This window comes from Dasypus novemcinctus, chromosome 16 (genome assembly GCF_030445035.2).
Source record: "Dasypus novemcinctus isolate mDasNov1 chromosome 16, mDasNov1.1.hap2, whole genome shotgun sequence".
In the NCBI taxonomy this organism is placed as follows: domain Eukaryota; kingdom Metazoa; phylum Chordata; class Mammalia; order Cingulata; family Dasypodidae; genus Dasypus; species Dasypus novemcinctus.
The window spans coordinates 26489750-26517178 of NC_080688.1; the positions used below are offsets into that span (position 1 = coordinate 26489750).

At 44.9% G+C, this 27429-nt stretch overlaps 1 protein-coding gene and 1 long non-coding RNA gene across 5 annotated transcripts in view; one reads left to right on the forward strand and one right to left on the reverse strand.

The window, feature by feature from the left end:
* The window catches only part of MTCL1 (microtubule crosslinking factor 1), a 134594-nt gene extending 116784 nt beyond the window's left edge, over positions 1-17810 (reverse strand). Inside the window, exons 1-3 of one of the 3 annotated variants that reach the window (XM_023585383.3) lie at positions 16676-17809; positions 8963-9187; positions 2255-2413 (exon numbers count right to left, since the gene is read on the reverse strand). In XM_023585383.3, the coding sequence (XP_023441151.2) occupies positions 2255-2413; positions 8963-9187; positions 16676-17740 (1449 nt within the window). In that variant the 5' untranslated portion in view covers positions 17741-17809. Of the gene's footprint in view, positions 1-2254; positions 2414-8962; positions 9188-16675 lie in introns of all 3 variants that reach the window. The other 2 variants (XM_058277376.2, XM_004481100.5) reach the window with 2 other exon arrangements.
* A 409-nt stretch (positions 17811-18219) lies between these two features.
* On the forward strand, positions 18220-25561 carry LOC111761296 (uncharacterized). 2 transcript variants are annotated; one of them, XR_011645933.1, is made up of 5 exons: positions 18220-18991; positions 19617-19731; positions 21058-21164; positions 21775-21889; positions 22675-25561. It is a non-coding gene; the product is annotated as an uncharacterized lncRNA (long non-coding RNA). The 2 variants fall into 2 exon arrangements; XR_009180913.1 differs by having other exon boundaries at positions 18220-19731.
* The last annotated feature ends 1868 nt before the right edge of the window (positions 25562-27429 follow it).

The window sequence follows — 27429 nt, forward strand, 5'->3', positions numbered from 1 at the left end:
GTTACAAAACTTCAGAGGTGAGCCATAAAAGGCCAAGCTCAGGACAGAGAAAATATTATCCTTACTCGAGGGCAGAAGTCAGAGTGAATTTTGTTCTGGCTTTTCTAGAAAGAACTCATTCACCAAGACAATAGCTGGCATTTTCCAGTAAGTATCTTCTCTGCCACCTTTGACCCTTTATATAGCTTGCTTCTAATAGCCTCTGCTTCCAGCATAATACACCAGCAGCTAAGCCTCTTGAGGCCCCTATCAGTTTTACCATTTGTTTAAAAGTTTGATGTAAATATGCAGTCCCACCGGTCTGACTGCAATTCTGGAGGTAAAATGCTTCTTTTATCCCGACTGAGTGATTCCTCACTGTGTAATTCTAACACACAATGGAAGGAATGGGCTCCACTGCTCACAACCTCCCAGAAACAACAGCTCAACTCTTTGAAGATCCTTGCCTCCCCTCTCACCTTGCTTTGAATATCAAGAGCCCCGATGATCACCATTTCTTTCCCCAAAGAGTAATTCATGACTTGATGACAAGTCCTACACAAATCCATTCAAATATATGCATAACAATCTTTCCTTGCTTTAAAATATATGCTTACATGTATATTTATTTGCCCACACATATAAAAATGTATAAAACATACTTTGAAATTGTTTTCTATACCCTCAAGGTATAGAAATCTTAAGAAAATAAATCATTACTGCCTAACTTCTGGCAAACTTAGATTAAAGGAAAAGGAGGGGAATCAGGCACCAGGAATTGTACATAAAGAGGGAAAAGATGCACAAAGACAGGAGAAATCCCTCTGGGGACAAGTTTGGTGTGAGTTAAGGCACAAGAGTGACTCATGATGAAAGAAAGTTCTCGGAGTCAAACCTGAGGGTGACTCATGGTGAAAGTTCTGAGAGTCAGATCCCTTTAGCACAATCTTGCTGAGTCCCTCAGCGAGCTCTGGCCCCACAGCTGTGTCCTCATCCCTTCCTTCAACCTTCAGGCTACCGTGACGTTTCTGAGTGAGGCTAGGAGCAGGGGTTCTAGGACAGGGGGACTCCGCAGGGAGCCACAAAGACCGTCCTCACGGAGTGCACGTTTCAGAGTGTCAGTGAGGGAAGAACTGACAAAGGACAGGTAATTAAATACCATACAGAGCGTGGTGATGTGGTGACAACACACAAGTAACTGAATAAAAACACATCATCTGTCAGATGGGAAGTGACCAGGGACGGCCAGGTGGGGTCGGCAGTGAGGAAAGGGTTGCTGAGGTGAGGTTTTTCTGCAAAGACCCCAGGAGATGAGGGAGGGTGCTGAAGGTGAGCGAGCATCTGAAGGGCCTGCTTCAGACAGAGGGAACCCAGGTGCAAAAAAAAAGCTACTTCAGGGAGAGCAGTGCGGCGAAGAGTGAAGGAGTGGAGAGGGAATCCCAGCGGGAGCAGCACTTGTGACAGTGGTCATTTATTTGTTTGCTGTATGTGGGCCAAATTGACCTGGATGGATAGGTAATGGCTGGGCGAATCAGGAAACTCATCTGAAGAAAACATGCCCTGCTAAGTGAGGTCTGCAGCTCTTAGGTAATGGGCTGGCTTTAGCAGCCCAGTCTCCTTCCCAGGAGTTTTTAATTGAATCAGTATGTGGGCTATCTTCCAAGAAAATATTCAGCTCCATTCTTATAGCAGAAGTCAACAAGAAAACAGGACGTGCATTTTCTGTATGCAAATGTAAATTATATATGTCCATTTTCCAGACAGCTTTGCTGAAACACATGCACTCTCTAAAATAAAAGATAATCTATATTTAAATTATACTGGCTGAATAATACACATAGACAGCACACAGACATTCTTTGTTTACTCAGCTTGAAGAGATAACCATAACATACTTTCCAGCTCTCTGGAAGTGAAGACACATTTTTAATTCTTGTAATAAAGTACCTCATTGTGACGTAAAAGGAATTAATGGCCAGCTCATCTGAATGGAAGTTATTGAAAATAGTTTTACACTGGGTTTAGTGCACTCCTTCTGTGAAGGACCAGACAGCAAATATCTGAGGTTCTGTGGCCTCATGCACTCCTGGTCACCAACTCTGCTTTTTGTGTGTTGGTTTTTTTTCAAGGCTATATAAAAATGTAAAGCCCATCCTTAGCTCATGGCCAGTCACACAGGCTGTCACTTGCTGACCCCTGCTTTCAACGGACTTAAGAACGAGACGCCCCTAACAATTAAACCCCAGGGAGAGATCCCCAGACAGGTCTGGATTACCTCTTTCAGTCTCTCCAGCTCGTTTTGGAGGGCCTGCTTAGATATCTCCACGTCAATCACCTGCTGTCGGAGAGTGTCGTTTTCATCTTCTGCTTTAGCCCGCTTTTCCTCCACGGCTTCAAGTTCATGGTGCAATCTGACAGATACATCTTTGGCTACCTGTATTGAGGCACAGAGAACAACCATAGGGATATGAAGCTCTCTGCACATTCAAACAACTTCAGGAACAGAATAATTAAGTAATAGGACGCTATACCAAACAGCAAAGACCCTGGCAATATATAACAAACCTATTTGTTTTTTTGGTGGTAGAGGAGGTTTATTCCTTATGTGAACTCCTTCCCTGCTGAAATTCATTTAACACCTTTTACGTAGCAGTGAATTACAAAAATATTGCACAGAAAGGTTACAAGGAGTCTTCCAACCCTCACAGGGGCAATGGTAAATTAAGAGTTAAGCACCTCCCCGCACACACACAAAGCTTTTAGGGGGCCAGGGGTACTGAAGTTGCCCAGTTGAGAGGGCAAAAGGGGTGAGAAGCACAGGTTCTGGCAGGAATGGGGTAGGGTTTGAGGTACAGAGGGTGGACTCTGAAAGCTGTACCTTAGAATAGCATGTTATCTTAAATGAGTGAAGAAAATCGCCAAAGAGTGAAACTTATTTACAGGGGTAGAAAAGAAAAAAGTTTGGGAGCCTAAAATAATCCAGTGGTTACTGGAAAATACCTCCCTCTTTTAAAACATTTTTTATTTTTTAAAAATTTTTTATGTTTTGAGAAGTACTTTCAAGGTAATATATTTTTCCTTTTGAAAAAGAAATCTTTTCCCTCCTCTTACCTAAGCATATGGAGTTGCCACTACCTAATTTATCTCTATTGTTAACAAACCTGCTTTTAAAGGAGGATGGTATTAGCTTAAAACATGGATGCCACATTATATGGGAGAATATGACCTTCCTCTTGATTAAAAAGCCACTTTGGATAGCCTGACTCCCTTATAGAATGTCACCAAGAAAACCACTTTAGCTCAGGCTCACTTGCTTCAGGTGACAAAGTAAGATAGAAGAATAAAGAATAAAAAACCAACATTTCTGCTCCCTACTGGGAATATTGAAGCTGCCCACTAAAACAAAAACACACATAAAATAATTCTGTAGGCCTTACACGTTTAACTGTAGTCAAGTTGTAAATTATCAGCTGAACTCTGGTTTACCACACCAGATGTTAACGTTAAAGGCAGACGAACATTTTTACTTTCTCAAAGCAAACGAGGAAAGAAGCTTTGCAAAAGAAATATAAACCAAATTTATACCATGTTGAATGACATTTTGTTAGTGGCTAATACCTTTTATAGAATTACAGAAATTCTTTGCTTGTTATCATAATGAAAGGCAAAATGAAATTTCACAAGTCCTCCCATAATTATGCATAATTCATCTCTAGATAAATTATCTGATAATTGGGTCACAAGAGAAGGTGACCATGGAGAGAGCAATGGTATAAAGTCTGGAATTTCTTCACCTCATTCCTGTTTCTGCCAGTGGGCATCAAAGACCCTTTAGACAATTACTAGCAATGGTTTATCTGCTTTACAAGTCTCACTGGGGTTAGGGGTGTTACAGGATTTCTGCATCCTAAAAACTTAACGCAAAAATGTTAAGTGATTATGGTCAATCTTTAAGAGGGGCCCTTGACTAAAATGAACTGATAATCAATAAACTTTTTAAATAGTTCAGATCTTTAGGAGAAATTGTTTAATTTATGTCCAATTGTCAGACTAACTGGCAGATATTAATTCTTTTTCCTTATAGATCTGTTATTACAATTTCATCCTTAGGTTTTAAAATTACAGCTCATATCATAATAGACTGAAACCTTGGGTTGTCAACAGCCTTATGACTACACATCGCCCTTGGAGCCATAAAATTAATAAATAATGAAGATGGCGGCCTAGTAAGGCGCTCCTAGAGTCAGCTCCTGCTACAAGGCAGTTAGTAAACACCCAGAGCTCTCTGGACCTAGCTGAACCACCTGCTCAAGGGCTCCAGGGGACCAGAAGAGCACCCTGCAACATCCATGAAGGAATGGAAGGAGGAGACTGCCCATCTACAGAGAATATTCATAAGTAGAGCACTGCATGCCCGGAGGCCAGTGCGCATCCTCCATTGGCGGCATAAGCCACCTCAGGAGCTGTTCTGGGGCTGGAATTGAAAGCTCCATTTCCCAAAAACAGAGGAGGAATTGATGGTTGGGCACCAACTTCAGCTACTGATGAGTAAATTCAGCAGGCTAAAGTATAATCCTAAGAACAGCTAAAGTTTGAGCCTGTCCAAGTCAGAAAGAGGCTGGTAGCCGCCATCTTAACTCTGCACCCGGCACAAGGGGAAGCGGGGAGGACTAAAAATCAGTGTTGGTAGGGACCAGCTTCTTTCCATCCAGATCAAATTGCAGTTCTAGCCTAAGCCCCATCCCCACCTCAGACAGAGAGGAACCTGGGGAGACCTACAACAGCATCTCTGGGAAATTCCTGGCCAAGCCGCAGAGGCTGGTGATTATCCTACTTTGGCAGCACAAGCCACCCCAGGAGCTATTCTGTGGCTGGAATTTGAAGCTCCATTTCCCAAAAACAGGGAAGGAGGAGATGGTTGGCCACCGATTTCAACTACAGTTTAGTAAATTCAGCTGGCTAAAGTATAACCCTAAGAACAGCCAAAATTTGAACCTGTTCAAGTTGGAAAGAGGCTAATAGCCACCATTTTGACTCCACCCCAGCATGAGGGGAAGCCAGGCTTACCAAAAATCACAGTGAGGGTGGGAACCAGTTTCTTTCCCCTAGATAAGCCTGCAGCCCTAGCCTAGGCTTCAGCCCCAACTCTGGCAGGGAAGAAACTGGCAGGTCCTGCACCAGCCTATCCAGGTAACTGCACAACATGTGACTGGCACAGACTGAATAATCGGAAGTCTACCGGGGCAACTGCGGTCATCTTGGACCAGCACTGCATAGATTACCACCCACACCTGCAGCTCCGTTCCCATACCAGGCAGGGGAGATAGGGGCATGAAGCTTCATCAGTCTCTCTGGGCAACTACAGTCTAGGCCTGCATGACTTGGATTATTATACACAGCTGTGACTCTGTCCTGACCCCTGGAAAAGGATAAAGTTGGGAGAAGCTTCACTGGTCCCAGGGCAATGAGGGCAGCTTGAGCCTCCACAGCTTATAGCACCAACTACATCCTTGGCTCCAACTGCACAACCAGCAATGGAGAAAGGGCAGGAAACCCTAAACTAAAGAGAAAAACTACACCCAGAATACATACTCTAGTAACCCAGATGCCAAGACACCAACAAAAAATTACAATCCACACCAAGACACAGGAAAAATGGCCCAGTTAAAAGAACAAGATGAGCCTCAAGATGACATAAAGGAGTTGAGACAACTAATCACAGATGTTCAAACAAATTTCCTTAATAAATTCAATGAGATAGCTAAAGAGATTAAGGATCTCAAGAAGACACTGGATGAGCACAAAGAAGAATTTGAAAGCATACACAGAAAAATAGCAGATGTTACAGGAATGAAAGGTACAATAAATGGAAATTTAAAAAAACCATTGGATGGAAGCAGCTGTGGCTCAATCAGCTGGGCTCCCGTCTACCACATGGGAGGCCCTGGGTTCGCGTCCCAGGGCCTCCTTGTGAAGGCAGGCTCGCCCGCGTACTGCGGAAAGCTACCAGCCCGGGCGCAATGAAGTGCTGCCTGGCCCGCAAGCACTGCAGAGTGCCGCCAGCACGCAAGCACCGTGGAGAGCCGACTTAGCAAGGTGATCAACGAAGAGGGAGACAAGCAAAAATGCAGAAAGGCACGCAGTGAACAGACACAGAGAGCAGACAGTAAGTAAGCCACGGGGGGGAGGGGGGGAGAGTAAATAAAATAAATACAGACACAGAAGAAAGCACAGCAAATGTACACAGAGAGCAGACAGCACACACCCAAAAAAGTCACAAGGTGGGGGGATTAAAAAACAAAACAAAACATTGGAATCATACAATACCAGATTTGAGTAGGCAGAAGAAAGGATTGGTGAGCTTGAAGAAATGGCCTCTGAAAGTGAACATACAAAAGAATAGATGAAGAAAAGAATGGAAAAAATTTAACAAGGTCTCAGGGAACTAAATTATAGTAAAAGATGCGCAAGCATATGTGCCATGGGTGTCCCAGAAGAGGAAGAGAAGGGAAAAGCGGCAGAAGGAATACTTGAAGAAATAATGGTAGAAAATTTCCCAACCCTATAGAATGACATAGATATCCATGTCCAAGAAGCACAAAGTACTCCCATCCAAAAAACCTGAATAGATACATACTAATCAGAATGTCAAATGCCAGAGACAAAGAGGGAATTCTGAGAATAGCAAGAGAAAAGCAATGCATAACATATAAGGGATATCTAATAAGATTAGGTGCTGATTTCTCACCAGAAACCATGGAGGCAAGAAGACAGTGGTCTCATATATTTAAGATACTACAAGAGAAAAGCTTCCAGCCAAGAATCTTATATCCAGCAAGACTGTCTTTCAAAAATGAGGGCACTTAGAATATTCACAGATAAATAGAAACTGAGAGAATTTCTAACCAAGAGACCAGATTTACAGGAAATACTAAAGGGTGTGCTAGAGTCTAAAAAGAAAAGACAGGAGAGAGAGGCCTGGTAGAGAGTCTAGCAACGAAGATTATATCAATAACAGTAACTAAAAGTGTCAAAAGAGTGATGAAAAAAAAATATGACAGATAAAACTCAAATAGTCAGGAATAAACTTAACCTATGATATAAAGAACTCATATTCAGAAAACTGCAACTCAGTGTTAAAAGAAATCAAAAAGGCCTAAATAACAGGAAGAATATTCCATGTTCAGGGATTGGAAGACTAAGTATCATTAAGATGTCAATTCTACTCAAATTGATATATAGATTCAATGTAATCCCAATAAAACTTCCATCAGCATTTTTTTAATTGAAAACATGATTATCAAATTTATTTGGAAGGGTAACGGGTCCTGAATAACCAGAAACATCTTAAAAAGGAAAAGCAAACTCTTATCTCCAGACTTTAAATAGTATTACCTGGCTACAGTGGTAAAAACAGCATGGTACTGGCATAAAAACAGACACATAGACAATTGGAACCAAACTGATGGTTCAGAAACAGACCCTCACATGTAGAGTCAAGTGATTTTTGACTAGCCTGTCAAACCAGCACAGCTCAGGCAGAGCAGTCCATTCAATAAATGGTGCTGAAAGAACTGGAAATCCATTCCCCAAAGGAGGACCCCTATCTCACACCTAATCCAAAAATAACTCAAAATGGATCAAAAAACTAAAAACAAAAACAAGAACCATAAAGCTTCTAGAAAAAATTGTAAGAAAATATCTAAAGACTTGGAGGTAGGTGGTGGGATTCTTAAAGGAGATAAGAGGATGACTGAGATGGACTACTGATGTTTAATGTATGTAGAAGTTTTAATTAGCTTTACTGTAAAACTGTGGAAATGTATAGAGTGGAGGGTAACAAACAGTGAGTAACAGCTAGTTTATAAATGGGGATGTGGCTGAAAATGGTAGTCTGTGTACATAAATGCCAATTGACAGAATGCTAGAGAATAATCTAGGAGCTGGATAGCACAGTAAACCAAGAGGTGAATGAGAATTTTGTTTGAAGGTATAGATGCAAGAGTGTCCTTTGTTAGCTAGAGCAAATGTACATCACTATTTCAGGGTGGTGGGATTGTGGAGAAGCATGGGAAAAATACAACTGGAGTGACCTATGGAGTGTGGTTAGTAGTAATAATATAATATTCTTGCATCTATGCCAAAGATGTACTGTGTGGATAATGGGGAAGTATGGAACATGTATGCCAAATGTATACTATGGACATGGTAACAATCAAATGATAGTATCTTATCTGTAACAAATGCTCCACCACAGTGTGAAGTGTTGACAGAGGGGTGTTGTTTGGGAATTCTGTACATGTGCATGACTGTTTTATAAGTTTACAACTTCTGTCATAAAAATATATTTAAAAAATAATAATAGGGTGAGTTGGGGAAAAATACACCAAATATAAGATAAGGACTATAATAAGTAGTAAGATTCTGACAGCATTCTTTCACAATTTCTAACAACTGTCTCATGACAATGTATGATGCTGGTGGAGATTTGATATATGGGACCCCTCTATGATGTTATGGATGTTTGCTTATAAATTCACAATTTTTACTAAACATTTATTGTTTATGTATGTTCATATATAAATGACAGAAAGATAATAATAGGGTGGGTTGGGGGAAAAATACTTTGGTTAATATTAATATTTTGATAATGCTCTTTAATCATTTAAAAATGTTTAACAACAATACAAGGTATTGGTGGTAGGGTAAGGAATGAGAGTCCTGTATGATGTTATATGTTTGTTTTGTAAATTCACAACTATTACTATACACTTATTGTTTATGTATGTTTATGTATGAGTGATACGCTTCAATAAATTCTTAAAAATTAAAAATTAAAAAAATAATGTTTATGCTGAAATCTGGTGCAACAAATATAAGCACTCAAAAGAATTAAAAGAATGTGCAAATGGGGTCTCTGTGTGTTCGGATCTGAGATTTCATCCCCAGCAGCTTCAGCTGGACGTGCTTCCCTGTCACTTACCTTTAAGTCCTGCTCTAGACTTCGAATAAGCTCGCCATCCACCTGGCCAGTCTGAGCCACCTTCAGGCTTTTCTGTTCAGCTTTCCTGAGACGGTACTGCAGGATTCGGCAATTTTTATTAGCACGGTCCAGTTCTCGCCGAAGTTCCTGCAGCTGGTAAACATCTTCCTCTAAATAACTGTCCCTCATCTCCTCCATTTCAGCACGGAGTTCATCCAATTCGTCCTGCACAAACCAGAGAAAGTAGATTTACAAGTCAAGTCCATCAAAAGAAGATGGTGTCTTCCTCCTCCAGCCCAGCTCGTCAATGCTCAATATTAAAGATCTGCACACTTGGCCATCAGCTTAGGGCCACCCATCTGTGATATGGCAGAGCAGCTTCTGGAGATATTCATGGGCTATAACATTGTCAAATACCTTTATAAATCTTATGGATCCAGAAATTAAAAGCCAGTTGGGATTATTTGTAGCAGCCTCTCAGAATTTCTCCACCTCTAATATTTCCTTACGTTAATCATAATCATAAATAAAATAAAATCTGCAGATAATTAAACCTTTAGATTCAAACCAAACGGTGACCTAACCCTACATCTCTAAGGCACAAGCAAGGTACTAAGATGAATCAGGAAGATCTTGCCCTTGAAGAACATAAAGCTTAGTGGGATAATAATAAGTAACTGTTAATTGCCACTGGAAATATAAAATTTTGTTCCACAACACAAATTTCAGCATTTGACTATGCAACTCACAATTCTAAAGGTATAACTTTTTCAGTTCTCTGATTCCCCATCCAGCAACAAGTGCTGTCAGCTCAGTACCCGACCCTGGCCCAGCTGCAGAGGACCTTCCTCCTCTCCTGCCCTCCATCCACCTGTACACCATCCTCCACCTAGGAGAGTTCTCCTTGTAATACACACTAAGAGTATTCACACTAAGAATAGTCTTTAAAGTCTTCCCCTGGGCTCCTTCCCCTCCCAGCCACCAAGCCTATGTCTCTGTCCATGTTCGTGTCTATTTTCACATCTGTGTCTATATATAGTCTATGTCCACATCTATGACCATGTCCACATCTATGACCGTGTCTGTCTACATATCTGTGTCCACTTCTATCACTACTTCCACATCGATGTCCACATCTATGACTATGGCTGTATTCACACCTATGGCTATGTCCTAGTCTAGGTCCACATGGCCATGGCCATGCCTGTGTCTATGCCCATGCGTATTAGTCAGGGTCCTCTAGAGAACAGAATCAAGAAGAGCTATCTGTCAACAGTATGCAATGCCATGAGAGTCTCTCAGGCAGCTGTGGGGATGCACAAGTCCAGGTTCCGCAGACAGGCTGCAATCAGGGGCTCCAAGTTCTGGAAGATGTGGGCTGTCCAAAGACTGAGACATACATAAACAAATTCTCTCGCAATGCTGGAATCACTTTCCCCCTTTTTTTTTTTTTAAATTTATTTCATTTATTTCTCTCCCCTCCCCACCCCGCCCCAGTTGTCTGTTCTCTGTGTCCATTTGCTGTGTGTTCTTCTTTTTGTCCGCTTCTGTTGTTGTCAGCAGTATGGGAATCTGTCTCTTTTTGTTGTGTCATCTTGTTGTGTCAGCTCTCCGTGTGTGCAGCACCTTTCCTGGGCAGGCTGCACTTTCTTTCGCACTGGGCGGCTCTCCTTACGGGGTGCACTCCTTGCGCGTGGGGCTCCCTTACGTGGGGACACCCTGCGTGGCATCAGCACTGCGCATGGGCCAGCTCCACATGGGTCAAGGACGCCCGGGGTTTGAACCGCAGACCTCCCATGTGGTAGGCAGACACCCTATCCACTGGGCCAGATCTGCTTCCCTCACTTCCCATTTTAAGGGATTCAACAGATTGGGTTAAGTGTCACTCACTGCTGATGGCAATCTCCCTGATTGATATAATTACCACTACAGTAAAGTCAATAGTGACTAAAGTCCATAAATGCCCTTGTATTACAGTTAGCCCAGTGCTTGCTTGAACAAATAGCTGGGCACAATTACCCGGCTGAGTTGACACAATAGATACATCACACCATGTTTATGTCAATGTCCACATCTACTGCCACATCTGTCTACATCCATGTCTATGTCCACATTTACAGCTTTGTCACATAAGTCCATGTCTACATCTAGGTCGACATCTCTGCCTACATCTATGTTTATGCCACTGTCTATGGCCATGCCATGGCTGTGCATGCCCCTTTGGGCCCCAAGGACTTTCCCATTATCCAATTGTAGATCATGGCACAGGCTAGATATAAACAGCTCATGGTTTTGAGCATAAATAATCACCAACATTACCTGCACTGAAAAGAAAATTTGGGAAAGACCATAACTGCATGAATTTGGATCACTGCTTTTATAACTCATATTTTATCTATATACATATAACAGAAACCATCCTTTAGTTAGCACGTTACCTTCATTATCTGTAACTCTATAATAACCCTGCCAGGTACATATTATCTCCCTTTTATAGACAAGGAAACCAAACCCAAGCAGGTTGACTTATCCAAAGCTTCCTAACTAATAAATTGAAGCTAGAATGCACACCCAAGGCTCTCAATTTTCAAACATATTCTTTCTGGTAAAAACTATAAATTATTTGCTGTAACCAGGATGGATGAAACAACACAACACCTTAAATTTAAATTGTACTTTTAGTTCAGCATCAATGTAAAATAATAAAAAGCTGCCTAATATTTAGGACTTTACAACTGTCAGTGCACAATAATATCTATTACAGCAATTGGTCCTCAGAAAAAACACTGCAACATGCATCAAAGCTATTAATACTCCCAGTTTAAAATGAGAATAGTGAGATTCTAAGTTTAATGGCTTCCCACACTTGTCTGCTACAGATGGGACTAAGACCAGTGTTTCACCTCTTTTCATACAGCCTTGTAAAAAGCAATTTTCAGCTTCAGTGAAAAGAAGTTACAAGAAAAGCGAATTATAAGCCATGTAAACTGGCAGCAACATTCTGAATAGAAAAAACTGTGATTATTCAAGTTAGGGTCATCCTAGTGATTTTCAAACTAACATTATATTAATTTTCTGACAGGATGCCCTAATTTAGAAAACAGTGTATTCCAGAACCATAAAGATGTTTAAGAAAATGAAATCAAGCAGAACATATGTTTCTGGCAGACATAATATAGAGGTAGTAAATAAAAATGGAACGTTGCTGTTCCTTTTTTATATACAGAAATAAGAAAATCTTTGCCCTTAATCATCAGTTTTATATTAAATTAGCAATAGGTCTGTCAGATAATTAAAGGCTGATCATTAGCTCATTGAAAAGTTAATCTTGTTTTAATTGAATATATTTTTCAAACTTATTTATAAAATGACCTCTTGGAGTAGTGTGAAGCTGCTCAAATATTCCCCTTTTCCTGCAGATAACAAATTCACCTTATTATATATATCAAATTAGTGGGGAAATGAGGAATAATGTGTGCTAGAGTAAACCAAAATTAAAATAAAAAGCGTCAATGAGAAAAAGCAAAGAGTTTTATCCAAAAATGTAAAATAAACACCGAACCCATGGTTTTCGAGGATAAGCAATGAAAACTCTTGAATACACTCATGATTTTATTCAAATCCTAATCTCATTTAAAGAATCAAAATCAATAACTATTTCTATTTTATGAACCCCTCTTTAAATAGAACTGATTGAGACAGTAGGAACAGTCTCCTGGCTACTTTTGCATTAATTCCCTCTTCGGGGAGCTGCAGAGAGAAACTATTGTCTGCAGTCATACACAAATAATCCACCTCATTTCCCTCTGGACAATGGAAATGCTCTCTGCTGAGTCCCAGCTGTAGCTAAGGAGGCACGGGGCCGGCCACCATTGTTCATCCAAGTGACAGTCCGCTTGGCAGCTGGCGGGCTTGGCCAGCCCTGATATGCACGGTCCTGCCAAGGAAGGTTAGCAGAGCCGCTCTCCCACAGCCTGAGGGTAGAAAGAGGGAATGCCAGGAAAGAACTGGGACGGTGGTGCACCCCAGCACTGGGCTGGTACCTGCTGCCTCCAGGCCCGATGAGGACCTGGACTCAAAAGTGCTGCCTCAGGTGTGAAACAGAAGGGTAAGGGTGGGTCAATGGCCATACCCTATAAAGCCAAACCAGCCCTCAGGATACGCTCCCCTAGGAAATTCTTCATCTCGAAAATCCAGTGTTATCTGCACTTGCAGTGAGCACTGACTTTTTCTATTTCTTAACCAAAAACAATTCATAGGAAATAACTGAGAAAGCAGAGCAAAGATAAAAGAGCCTCTGCCCACACTGGCCCTCCCCATCCCGCACTGCTGGAGTACTCAGTGGGGCTGGGGGTGTTGTGAGCCCATCAGCAGTAACACCAAAAGCATTTGCAAAGTAGGCCAATCAACTCCAAGTGAGGAAACCCTCCTGAAAGCCCGCGGAAGCAGAACATCTTTGGTATGTTCACAACGAGCGCTAAGGCTTAGAGCGGTGCGGCAAAGCACAGCAAGGCCGGCAGGCAGGCACGCCGCACACCCGCATTTTGCAGAAGCCTTCATCATTAAGAAACATGCCTGGGTTTTGTTTGTGAGAGGAGCTGGGCATCTGGGTAATTGAACTCAACCGCTCACCTGAATTTCTGAATCCTTCCAAATATATTTGAGTTCACCCGAGGTGAAAGGAAGAAGAGTGCTTTTCTGTGTCTTCGTGCAAAAAGCCAGCTACCTGGATTGAGTCATGTGTGCATTTTTCAAGTCATCACCTCAGAGCCCTTTAATGGAGGTGGCAAAGGAATGGGAAGGGGGGGCCTCATACAGTGCACTATTTAAAGAAGGTATGCACTTGCCATATCTGCTATTTTTTAAAAAATAACAGCCTGGCTAAAAAACCAAGAGAATTCTACTTGAATTTCCTGATGAATAAGAGAGCCTCCTATGGGTTTGTAACCTTATTTTTCTGCTTGATTGCTCTTTGGTCATTCTAACTCAGAAACTGTGACTGTCCTTTATAACAGCAGCGAAATGTAGGAAGGCACATACTACTTTATGTGGTCACAATCGTCTAGAGTACATCAAGGTAATGTTTCTGGGTCAAGGGAGTAACTGCAAGTATCTTCTTGTCAGATGACATTTTGAACAGGCAGATGTGATAGCTCATCACAGAGTTCTGCGCAACATTCCCAAAGAAGGCAGGAGGTCAAGGATTCACTTTTACCCACCATCTAAATAAAAGTACCCCTGAACAACAACAAAAAGAGTAATTTCAATCTGTGCAGATCTTGTGGAAAGGCTGGCCTACTACCCTATAAGGCCAGAAAGGATCTTGGCCAATTTTGTACAAGTGGGTGGTGGACTCACTGACTTTCAGCAAAGCCCACCAGGAATTCTTGATTCTTTCCCAAAGCAAATGATAGTCATTTAAGCTTTTGAATGACCGTGCATGTCATAAGCAGACACATGAAGTTGTTCTTCTGGTTTCCTAGACTTCTTCAGATCCCCTTAACCCACTTCCCTCTCTCGTTCTCGGAGAAAAAGCTGGAGATGGACTCAGGCAGAGTAAGGGGTTCACCATGGCCCTTTTTCCACAGGAAATAACCACCCGACATCTTCCCAAATTACACCCTTCCAGTGGGATCTACAAGGCCATCTGTCCCCGTGCTACTGGAGAAGTACTCATTATGGCCTTTTCACCTAAAAAGAAAACAGTGATTCCATAGCAAGGCCAAACACTGAGAACACTTTGAACTAATAAAATAATCCTGAGGCAGTGTATTCTGAGAAAAGCAGCCTGGCTGGAAGTCAAGGCACAGCCTGGTGGAGTGAAGAGTGAAAAGGCTCTGGAAGCAGGAAAATAAAAGCTGCTGCAGCATTTACCAGCTATATGACCTTGGGCAAGTCATTTGACCTTTCTGGAGTCTCAGCATCCTTGTCTGGGAAATTGGGGATATAATATATATAACAATATACTACACTCTGTTGTCATAAGGTTCAACTGAAAGAGCATGGACACCAGATCAGACACCAAGGAGAATCTAACAAAGCAAATAACCAGTCACCCAGCAATGCACCCTGAAAATGATGCCAGGCCGGCTACATCAAGATCAAAGACGAGAGGAGAAATATTAGTTTCTTTAAAGAAACTCAGTTTTCTGTTGCTCAGCAGTCATGATTTGGAGAAACATCGTTCAGTCAGAAACGCCATGGGTCAGGGATTATGCTAAAAGCTGGGGCTGCAAAAAATGAACAAGATTATCTTCCTAGTCCTCAGGGAGCTCGTATTTGTGGAGGATTTGGAAAGTGCTGGTTTGATGACAGAGGCACATGCAAGAGTCACCTCTCCCTTCTGACATCTTTGAACTTCACTCTCCTGGCTACTAGATAAGAGCAGGTGGCAAAAACAAACATATCTATTTGCAACTCCTCACTCCAAGTCTCAACCTGCTCTCCTTTCTCACCTTTCTGCCTCTCTCTTTCAACAAGATAAAATAACCATTGGGCTCAGGTGTTTAGTGCAGCTCCTGATAAGACCTGATTCAATCCAAACTGCACACTTCAATCCAAACTGCACTATTCACCCAAAGCACCCCACCCTCAGCCCCACCAGCCTAAGGCTGGACCTGAATCCTGCAGGTTGATCATCTGCTGAAGCAGCTCAAACTGCCTAACCCACGGATGGGGGAGGGCCGCCGCCTTGGTTTGGGAGGATATTCATTAAGATCTTAACTGCTACATGAATAGATTTATACCATCGAAGTTATTTACTAACCTGAGGGTTACACTAAATTAAATTAGTTCTAGTCAAGAGAACCCCTTATTTTCTCTCAAGACACCCCGATTGTCTCATCTTCCCATTGGGTCTGACCCCTCCTGCTGCTGCACCTGCCTTTCTCTCCTGAGAAAAGATGGAGTCAGTCTAAGCATCCTCATCCTAACAAGGCCAAGAAGCCATCCGCCAACATGCACCGCAGGGAAATAATCAGATAGGGCGGCAGAGGCTGCGATTCCCTCGAAAGTGTGCGCGCGCCAGAAGTGGGCCTCTCCGGACACGGGAAAACCCGGTTGGTGGACACCTACAAAGGACCTGCTAGCCATACACGACTGTCCCTCAGCAACAGGCCAGTTCAAGGGACTCCAGAACTTGAGGTGGATCACCGAAAAGGGGATACACCCCTCTGCCCGAGTCCCCCATTGGAGACGCTGCGGGTCCCTGACTCTGTCTGCTAGCAGGAGAGCCAGGAGGGTCCCGAGGTGTGTCTGCAGCCTGGGCCGCCCGCACTTTCTGAGCAACACCGTCCACGCGCCTTTCCAGGGCTAGAGTGCCTTGACTCAGGGGCGACCCCTCCTCCCACAAGTAAGGGTGGGCACGCATGGAGGGGCAGGACAGAGACTGATGTGTCCAAAATGTTATTATAGCCACCCCTTCCCCCAAACGACCAGAGGAGCAAAGGTGTCAGCGCTGAGAAGGCTTCTAGAAACAAGAAGAGCTAAATGGTTTGACAACTGCCCAGGACCTGCAGGTCTGGCCGCTCCATTCTGAAGTTGCGGGAGAAGTTTCCCGGTGTGTACCCGGGAAGGAGGCGAAATGGAGGGCGGGAGGAAGAGAGCGCTGGTTAGGCCCCAGAAGGCGGTGCTCGTGGGTCCCCGCTGCACCCAGCCCTCTGGGGCCGCCGGGCGCGCACCCCAGGGACACGTGCCGCGGGGCGCGCCGCTCACCTTGAGATAGTCGTTCTCCGAGCGCAGCTCCTCCATCTCCCGGAGCAGTTCCTCCTCCTCCGAGGCCCGCAACTGCCCGGGCGTCTCGCCCGGACGGGGCTCCTTGGGGGTCCCGCCGCCTCCATGATCCTTCCCGGAGTTCGCTCGTTCTGGCCCTGTGCGCCCCCCGCCATCTTCCCCCGCGCTGGGCACCGAGGACCCGGCGAGGACCCCGCCGGGGCTGCTGCGGCCCCCGGGACCGGCGCTGGCTGCAGGGGGCGCGGCGAGGCGCGCGGGGGACTCGGGACTGCCGGGCGGTGCCCCCCGGGCTGCGGGGCTCGGCGTGGGGGCTCCTCGCGCAGGTTCCCGGTCGCTGGAGCCGGTGCCGGACTCGGCGTCGCTGCTGGCAGCGGGGAGAAGGCGCTGCTCGTCCGACAGGGCTTCAGAGGGACAGTCGGAGAGGTCCGAGCTGCTGTCCGTGTGGCTGAGACGCGAGCCGGGCGCCGGGAAGACGGCGGCGCGGGCCGCGGGGGGCGCGGCGGGGCCAGGGAGGCCGGCGACGCGGGCGGGGGGCGCCCCGGGGCCGCGCTTGGCTTTACGGCCCTTGGCGGCGGCGGCCAGCGGCTCGGCTCCGGGCGACGGCGGCGGCTTCCCCGCCCGGGCCAGCAGCTCGGCGCGCACCGCCTTCCTGGGGCCGGGGACGGCCCTGGCGCCGCCCGCCGCCTTGGTCCCGGCGCCGGTCGGCGGCTTGTCCTTCGCGCCGGGGGCGCTGCCGCCGCGCCGGGAAAGGCGGCTGGGTGCGGCCAAGAGGGGCCCGGGCGAGGGCGGCGCCTTGGTCCCGAGGTTGGGCGAGCGCGGGGCCGCGGGGCCCGGGGCCCGGGCCGGGGCAGGGGCGGCTGGGGCCGGGCCCGGCGCCGCGGGCCGCGCGTGCAGGTCCTTGAGGAAGGGTCTGGCCGGCGAGGGCGCGCGGTGCAGCCGCCTCCTGTCGGCCAGCGGGTGCAGGTGGTGGTGGCGGTGGTGCTGGCCCGGCGGCGCCGGCTTTGCCTCCGGGGCGCCGCCGCCCGCGGGGCCGTTCAATGTCTCCATGGCCGGCGCCCGAGCGGCGGGCTGCAGCTCCCGCGGCAGATGCTCCCGGCGGCGGTGGCAGCGGGCAGCCTCCCCGGGCGCTCTCTCATCCCTCCGCCTCCCCCGCCCTCCCCGCCCGCACCCCGGCCCCGAGGGTCCCCGCGGGGCTCGCGCACGCCTGCGCCGCCCGCTCTCCTCTCGCTGTCCCCACGCTCGCTCGGGTCAGCGAAGCTCCGGCGCTCGCGCCCCGCCGCGCGCCTCCTCGGGCAGCCGCGCCGGCCTCGGCCTCACAGCCCCCCATTCATCCCCGCAGCGCCGGCGCCCTCTCCCCGCCCACTCCTGGGCCGGGCCGCTCTCCCCCGCAGCGCCCGGCGCCCGAGCCCGCGTCCTCCCCCGGCTCCCTCAGGAGAGGACTGCGAGCGCGCTCCCCGGCGCCCGGCGCCCTGTGCGCATGCCCCGGCCCTCGCCAGCCGCCCCGGCGCCCGCGCTCGCCTCTCGCGTCCCGAGCGCCCCGCGCGGCCGGCCGGGGAGGGCGGGGCCTGGCTCGCGGGCGCGGGCGGGTCCCCGAGGCCTCTCCACCCTGGGATCGTCCCCGATTTCGGGGGCTAAAGAGAGGGTGCCGGGAGCCGAGGGCGGAGGGTGGGAAGCGGACTCTGGCCACCTGGGGAGACGGAAGGTCCCGCGGCGTCGCTGAGCCCCTCTATGATGTGTGGGCTGGTGGGTGGTGGGTGGGGGCGCGCCCGGCTCCCCGCGTGAACCAACACCCCCACCCCCTGACCCCTCCTCCAAGCCCTGCCTTTCAGGGCCCCCCAGTCCCTTCCCTCACCGTCCTCCCCAAAGCTAGGCCCGCAGTCCCCACGCTCCTTTCAAGGAAAGCCGGTACCCGAAGCAGGAGGCTCCCCACTGGGCACCGGCAGTGGCCTCGGGAGCTCGGGGAAGGAGGAGCTGTGCAAGGAATCGGAGGACCCCGGGGGCCACAAAGGGAACGCCCAGTTACAGTTCCGGCCGCGAGGCAAGCGCGGGTAGACCTCTCTGGGCGTTGTTCCCATTCATCCTCCTCGTGCAGCAGGATGCACCTCTTCACGGGTGAAGACACAGGCGCAGGGAAGTGATGACGCTTGCTGGGGTCCCCCAGGCAGTCAGTGACTGAGCCGGGATTCAGACCCAGGTCCCCAAGGCTCGCGATCCCGAGCGCGCGCCGTTCGGAGACCCAGGCCACCGGGACGCGCGCTCCTCGAGGAAGGTGGAGCTCGGGCAGGTCACTGGACCTCGGTGAGCCTCGGCGTGCTCACCTGTGTCATGAGAAAACACCGCCCCCTGAGTATTTGTGAGGATTAAATGAGCAAGTGTGAGAAAACACTTTGTAAACTGCAGAATGTATGCCTGGAGGTTGGATGTTGGACAAAACCGAAAGGAATCGGACCCAGTCTGTCCCCTAGTGTTGGCTTTGGAGGGAGACAGAGGAGCAGACTGTTACCCAGGCGCTGGCATGGGCGTTTAACCCAGCCTGGAGCGACGACCGAAGGCTTCCTCTGGGGCTCAGGTTTGAAGCTCGCCTTGAAGGGTGGGCTAGTCTCCTAGGCGACCGCCCAAGACCAGCCAGCAGTCCCGGCGGGACCAAATCTCCCGCCCGGGAATTTGGAAGTTATCCTAGGGGCTGATTATACTGGCAGGAGCGCGGAGGGGAGGTCAGTGGCTGTGACAACGGCCCCAGTGAGGGCTGATAAATAGCTCTATCGAGGCAGTGAGAGTAGAGAAGGCGAAAAGAGGACAGATTTGTGAATTTTAAAGGAAAGAGACTCCAAAGTTTGTGATGACCATCACAAAATTACCCTATGTACCCACCTTCTTTTAAAAAATGCAGGTAAACTGATTTTTTTTTTTTTTATCCTATTAGTCAGGAGAGACACTCTCAGAAGATATCCTGCCTGCTTTCTGCTCAGATTCCCTTGAGAAGCCTGGCCATGTCCCACTGCCAAGTTCTAAGGGGGACGCAACCCTCACCTGCTCAGGTAAGCATTTTGCCACTGGTTGTTCCACAAACTCTTCAGCATGTGAAACAGCACACAAAAATAATCTGCAGGGCTTCTGTTTTGATGAGATAACTAGTAAGATCTCATCTATATTTCAATAAATATTTGGAGAAAATGTCCAAGGGAAATTTAAGTTGTTAAATAAATAAAACTTACCAACATTAGTTTTATCTTTTATCGTATTTTAGACCGATACTCCACATCATTGACACATTCTGCCTTTGTTCCCCCAGTTTCTTTCTCTATTTTTCTCACTTCTCCACTCTAAGTTCTCTCCCCTTCCTGGCCAACAACATGTGTACTCAGAAAAAGGAAGGGAAATTGATGGTTATGTTGTCACCCCATAATTTAGAACACCACACATTTTTAATATGTCGAATCAGAACTGTACAGCAGGCCTTGTGTTTCCTTTTATTATAATTCAGCATTGCTTGTTTCTCTACCTACAAAATCGCTGCCCTTCAAAGCAAAAATGGAGGCTTGACTTTCCTGCCCAACTTTAATGCTCATCTTTACATACACAGTAAGGGCAGATTTACATGGAATACAAAAATAGAACAATGGATATGTAGAAGTTTCCAGGGCAGATAATACTTATGATCTAAGCATCTTCATCAATTAAGGAGCTAGGACACTATAGAAGACCACCCATAAAAATACATTTTAATTATTATTACTATGCGCTAATTATTGTCAGACAAATTTTACCAGTTCAGAGATAGAACAGGATTCTATGACTGGACCTAATGATTTTTTCAAATACCTTGGATAAAATAGCTCCAGATTTCCTGGGCATTGGTGGCCTTATCTAAAAAATTAGGGAGTTGAACTTAAATAAGCTTTAATGTACTTTCCAGCTTTATGAATCTGAGGGTTGAGGTGAACTTGGGCATACTATTTTAATTATCAGCATGGGCTTGTCCACAGTAAGTTGTAGGTCACTTCTGTTCATTCTCAGACAATAGGTCCTCAAAGGATGTAAACTAAATTTTAACAGAAGAATAGAGTAATTATGAAGATTAATATGATGGAATAAATGGCAAATGTTGCTTATACATATTCTTGATTGCCTGTTGGGGAAGAATGTTGAGAGTTAGCCATGTTTTTAAGTAGTTCTTAATATTATAGACTTTAGAATAAGTAAATATCATGTGTTTTTTTAAAATAAGAAATATATATTATTTTTAAAAAATGAATAGTATTATACTCTAAAACATCCTTGTGCTGACCATTTCTGCTCACCTTCTAATGTATATTGAGGCCAGACTTCCTTACACAGGAGATCATTCTCTCTCTTTTTTTTAGAGTCACAGCACTTTTAAAGAAGAATACCAGCAAGTCCATTCCAATCCATATTATATTCCTCCATCCTGCAGACCCTGGGATGGTGATGTCCACTCCACCTCTAAATCGTGAGAGGGCTTAGAAAATTTCATGTTTTTATATTGAATATTTCTCATAGGATTTGAGAAGGATGGGGCTGGAAACAGTATTTATCAGTGCTTTCATTTGTCTGGCCCTCTCTAGAGGAAGTCCAAGGGCTCGTATTTTCTGGCTATTGGCCTCAGGCAGTCCTCCCTTCTTCAGTAATTAGGGTTATCCTATGATTTATCATCCAGACCAGAAAACACTTGCAAGAGAAAGGGGTAACTATTAATAATTACCCTTGAACAACAGGCATATCTCAATATGTGAAAACAATATTTGTGCATTAATGGGTCCTGTTTCTTCATGAGAGTGACGATATAAATATTGAAAAAAGTTATAGACATATTAAATGGTTCTAAATCTCTGAGCAGCTAAATCTTCTTAATGGTTGCCCAGTTCAAAGCCTGCTTTTTGAAGATAGTGAATGCAAAGTCTTTTAGCTCCATGAATTTCTTTTGTCTTCCAGTGAAGCAAAGCTCTGATCTTTTGCCATTTTATATTCTAGAACACAGCATTCAGTGATTTCATGAACTTCCAAGTCTTCTCAGCCTATGCAACTGAATTTGCGTCGGTTTATTTCTACTTTCTCTGTAGGATGCTTCCCAAATACAATCAAGAAGCTACTGATATAAGTTTGGAAATTTGTCAAGTATGGAAATCATAGAAGCCTTAGAAAGAGGGGATTAAGAAAATAAAAACTCGTACCCAGGTAATGAAGCACGGTATTTGAAGGATATAAATGTTTTCACCCCTAAAAAGGGTAAATGAAATAGAATGGAATGAGGTGTCCCCAAAAGCACAATTAGAAGTTTATGTCTTTGGAAGGGTTCTACCAATGCCAGGTGCCCATCTTTCAAAGATGCTATAGAGAAGATTCTTATTTGGACAAGGGACTCCCTTTCACCAGTATAGTTCTATTCTTGCTGTCTTCCTCAGAGTGTAAACTTCTCAAGTACAGAGCTACAGGGCAGTACAGAAATTTGCATACCATAGGTAATTTGTCTTTCCCTGGTGTATAAGTAATGTAACTTGCAGAGCAAGATATGTAAGAAGGAAAACAGCTAGAGACTTGCAGAGTTGGAGAGGTGCTAGAAGCTGCTTTTGTCACTATCATTGTCCTTCTTTATTCTTAAAGATGATAAGGGAAATAGCTTTGTCATTCTCTAGGATTTTGAACATTCTACACAGTGAGAAAAAGCTTATGCAGTCATAGAAATCACCTTTTTCTTTTCTTCCTTGCTCCTATTCTTCAGTTTCTACAAATGTGTCATCAAGTCCAAGGGAGTTATTATGTAGAACTCGGAACAATTTAGAATTGCTGTTTGCTTAAATCAGGTTTTTCAGAGAGCATGCCCTTCCATCTATTCAGCAAGATTCTAGAATCTGATCCAACGTTCTATCAAGTAGAACATTCTCGATTTTGTTTTTGCTTTACTCACTGAAAATTATAAAAACAAAATCTTTCCTTTATACTAGTTCTACACATATTTCCAGCAGGGAGAAGATGGATGAGAAGTATATTTAGGGAAGCAGATGTGGTTCAAGCGATTGGGCTCCCATCTACCATATGGGAGGCCCAGGTTTCGATTCCCAGCAAGTTGTCTTGCGTGGTGAGCTGGCCTGAGCAGAGAGCTGGTGCAGCAAGATGACGCAAGAAAAAAAGACACAGAGGAGAGACAATAAGAGACACAGCACACCAGGGAGCTGAGGTGGCACAAGAGATTGAGCACTTCTCTCCCACTCCAGAAAGTCCCAGGATCGGTTCTCCATGCCACCTAAAGAGAAGACAATCAAACACAGAAAAATGCACAGGGAATGGACACAAAGAGCAGACAACAGAGGTGTGTGGAGGGGAATAAATAAATAAAGAAATCTTTAAGAAAAAAGGAAATATATTTATCTTACAACCTTTTCAAATAGAAACTCATTTAATGAAGTATAGAGAAATCAAAATCAAAAGCATCAGCAGTTAATACCTCCCAAATGCCTGCGACTTTTCAAAGTAAACTACAAATCATATTCATACAGTTTAAAGAGTTTGTAAAATTTAGGAACTGCTGAGAAGGAGGCAAGAACTCCTGAGAATTTAAAGAGAGGTGAGAAAACTGCAAAGAATTTTTATATGAATTTGTGTCTGGTACCTCCTGAAATAGACGTCAAGTGCATTGAAAGATGCAGTTGAGAGGCAACTGTCTTAACTACACCAGAGTTGGTATTTTTGCTGCTATTTGACCCTTTCTGGGAAACCTCAAGATGCCCAGAACATTTGCATCTCAGCTGGGAATCCACCAAATGCCAAAAACAACAGCAAATGCAATCAAACAAAAATAAAAATTCATCCATGTGAAGACAACCAAACCATTTAAAATCAACGAAAGCTGACATGTGGAAAATACAAATTCTAAACAAACTGCTCTAGCTTATGAGTGTCATGAATAATCAGTTACATAAAGTACCGAGACTCAACAACGGAGCTTTGGCTCTGTGAAGTCGTCCCAGAGGACTGCTGATCAGGAGAAAGCCTCAGAGGTGTGCTGAGACCCACTATTTAAATATTCTTCACCATTCATCCATTCATAGTTTCTTTTCGTGTATTCTCGAAAAAGGCATTTACAGTGAGAGGCACTGAGTACAAAAGATGAAAAAGCACAGGCCCTGCCCTTAAGAAGTTTATGAAAAGAGGGACAGTTAAAAATTAATTAATTAATTACAAAATTAAAAGCATGTTACTATAACAGCAGAACCCAGGGCCAGCTGCATACGTGCATAAGTAATTTGTTCTTAACAGAGGAAATGCTGCACAGAAGGAGCTCAGCTGTTTTTATTTTGTTCCTTGTTTGTTTGCTTGTTTTTGTTTTGGCACCATCACAATTTTATTCTAAATACATTTGCACAGAATCATTTTGTTTCTTGAGATGTGTACATTCTACCAATGCTCTCGACCTATGGCTTACTGATGAGTAAGGAGAGACTAAGGAAAAGGAGCTAAGGATCACCCTTTCGTTCCCTTTCCTTCTCTATCACCGTTTTCAGCCTAAGTGATTGGTTAACTTGGGGAAGTAACCCCGGGAAGAAGGGATGTGATGGGGTTCCTTGGTTGTCAGTGGCTCTTAGAACACCATTGCCTCCCTTCTGCTTTCAAAGCATGTTCTGGTGCTAAAGGAAAGCATGGCTTCTCACGGCTGTCAGTGCCCCAGCTTACTCAGCCCTGGATGTAACACATGCTTACCTTGTATTCACTTTGAGTCTCCCTGAGCCCCACACATTGTGGGTCTACCAGAAGTCTGTGCTCAGGGACACCGTAAATGTGGCAAGCACATGAGGTGGCAAGGAACAGTGGACTCACATCCTGTATGCATTTCCTCTGCTTATGCACATGCTCCATTGCCCCATGGGCTGTCCCTTAAAAACCACACATTCTTTCTGTGTGTGATTAATCCCAATGAATGGCATGTTTGGAAGTGGTTGAGAAGGCAAAGTTTATGCTGTATTTATGTTTCCACAATTTCAAAAAAAAGAACAATCAAAGAGGCAATGACAATTGAATGCAATACATGACCCTGGGCTAGATCTAATAATGGAGGAGAAAAGGCCCAAAGGGACATTATTGGAACATGGGAAAATTGGAATATAGACTATATGCTTCATATCAATGTTAAAATTCTTGAACTTGATAACTGCACTTAAGGTTATTACATAAGTGAATATCCTGGTTCTTAAGAAATGTACCTGGAAGTATTATGTTTTCAAGGAACATGATGTATGCAAACTCGTCTCAAAGTGTTTAGAAAATAAATAGAATGATACAACAAATATGGCAAAATATTAAAATTGGTGAATCCGAGTATCTGGGGAGGGAGGGACATGTTAGAGTTCACTATATGGGTTTTGTATTACTTTTGCAACTGTCCTATAAGTTTGAAATTATTTCAAAATTTTAAAAAATACATGTTCAAAGATAAATGTATTAAGAATTTCACATTTAATGCAAAAGTAGAGTATTAAAGCAAAGGTTTAGTACTGCTAAGCACAGGACCTGTGCAGTCCAGGCCCCTGAATCTACTCTGGCCATATATCTGAACATGTCTAAAAGGAGCAGAGAAAAGCAGAAGCCGGGCCATGCAGCTTCTCCCTGTAGAGACAGCACAATGCAGAGGCCAGGAACACAGCTCTGGGGCCAGATCTCAGCATTGCCAACTATATATCCTTGGAGAAGTTACTTAATCCCTCTGTAACTCAGTTTTCTTGCTTGTAAAATGAGGACACTAATGGCACGTACCCCATAGGATTATTTTAAGGATTAAGTTCTAATACATGTAAACATTTGAAATCATATTGCTTGGCATCTAGCAAGAGCTGAATAAATATCAGCTATTATTAATGAAGACGAATATATGAGGCTTTCATTGTTTCATAATACCAGTACTCTGAATCTTTGCTCGCCAACCAACGTTCTGACAACAATTTAGCTTCCCATATAAATCTGCTTACGGGCAACGAATTTGCATAATGGTTTCATTTCTCATTGTAAAATAAAAAATAGGTATTCTGGTTTGCAAATTCAAAAATCAAGAACAAAAATATAAAGGTGGAAGTGATAAAATCTGGCAAGGCTTGATGGTCGAGGTAGCAAATGAGCCTTATCAAATGGAAAAGAGGACCTAGGGTAAGGTTGGTGGGTATTATTGTCCTCTTAGTTTTGCAGATAAGGAAACCAAGGCACAATGAAGATGAGCCATTCACTGAATATCACTAACTACAAAGTGGCAAGGCCAGGCTTTGACCTCAGAAGTCCTATATGGTTTACACACCAATGGTCATAGTGTGTACTGACTCTCAACATACACTAATAGACTGGTGAACCCCGTCCTCCCTGCTTGCTGCCAGATCTCTTCACTAGGGTTACTAGGCAATGATCATAGTCGCCTGGGGACTTGTCTTAGGGGTGAAGTGGACACGTCATAGGATGTACAGATGAGGGAGAAGCTGGAGAGTTGACCAGATTGGTATCCAGATTGGTCTTACTTCTTCAAGGGAAATTGAAGGCTAGATGCCTGCTCTCTGGGTTCTGAAAGTTAGGAGCAGTTCTAGAACTTCCATTCCAGATGATGATGTTCTTGTTTCCTAGCTGCTAAAACCAATACCATACAATAGGTTGGCTTCAGCAAAGGGAATGTATTGACTCATGGTTTTGAGGCTAAGAGAAATTCAAAATCTAGGTTCAGCAAGGTGGTGCTTTCTCTCCAAAGATTGTGGTATCCTGGGGTTGGTTGTCAGTGACCCTTTTTTTTTTAAAGATTTCTTTTTAATTTATTTCTTTCTCCTCCTCCCCCCCTCCCCCGTTGTCTGCTCTCTGTGTCCATTCACTGTGTGCTCTTCTGTGCCCACTTCCATCCTTATCAGCGGCACCAGGAATCTGTATAGAACTGTATAGAACTGTATAGAACTTATACAATTCTGTATAAGTTAAAATTTGAAAAGGCAGGGATGCAGGTTTTTTTTTTAAAGATTTATTTTTATTTATTTCTCTATCCCCCGCCCCCATTGTCTGCTGTGTGCATTCACTGTGTGTTCTTCTGTGTCCTCTTGGATTCTTGTCAGCAGCACCAGGAATCTGTGTCTCATTTTGTTGCGTCATCTTGCTGCGTCAGCTCTCCATATGTACAGTGCCACTCCTGGGCAGGCTGTGCTTTTTTCATGCAGGGTGGCTCTCCCTATGGGGTGCACTCCTTGAGCGTGGGGCTCCCCTACACTGGGGACACTCCTTTGTGGCACGGCACTCCTTGCGTGCTTCAGCACCGCGCATGGGCCAGCTCACTACACAGGTCAGGAGGCCTTGGATTTGAACCCTGGACCTCCCATGTGGTAGGCAGACACTCTATCAGTTGAGACAAATCCACTTCCCATGGGATGCAGTTTTTTAATTAAAAATTTGAATAGAGCCATTGAGCACGGAGCAGCACATTTTCCATAAGGGGATGCGAGGAAAGGCTGGCCTCAAGTTCCTGAATTAACAAGTCTTTAAATCTCCCCAGAAGTTTAAATGTGGTCCTGGGAGAATATTATTTGAGAGAAGCAAAGGAAGAAGAAATTAGATTTTTTGAGATTCTGGGAAAACAAAAACCATTAAAGCACTAGGGAACCTGCTTGTGATTTTTTCAGTTTCCATTCAAGAACACAATTGTGTTCGGACCCTTTTCTTTTGTGCTACACGATGAAATAAACAGTGGAAAAGTGCCCAGCAGAACA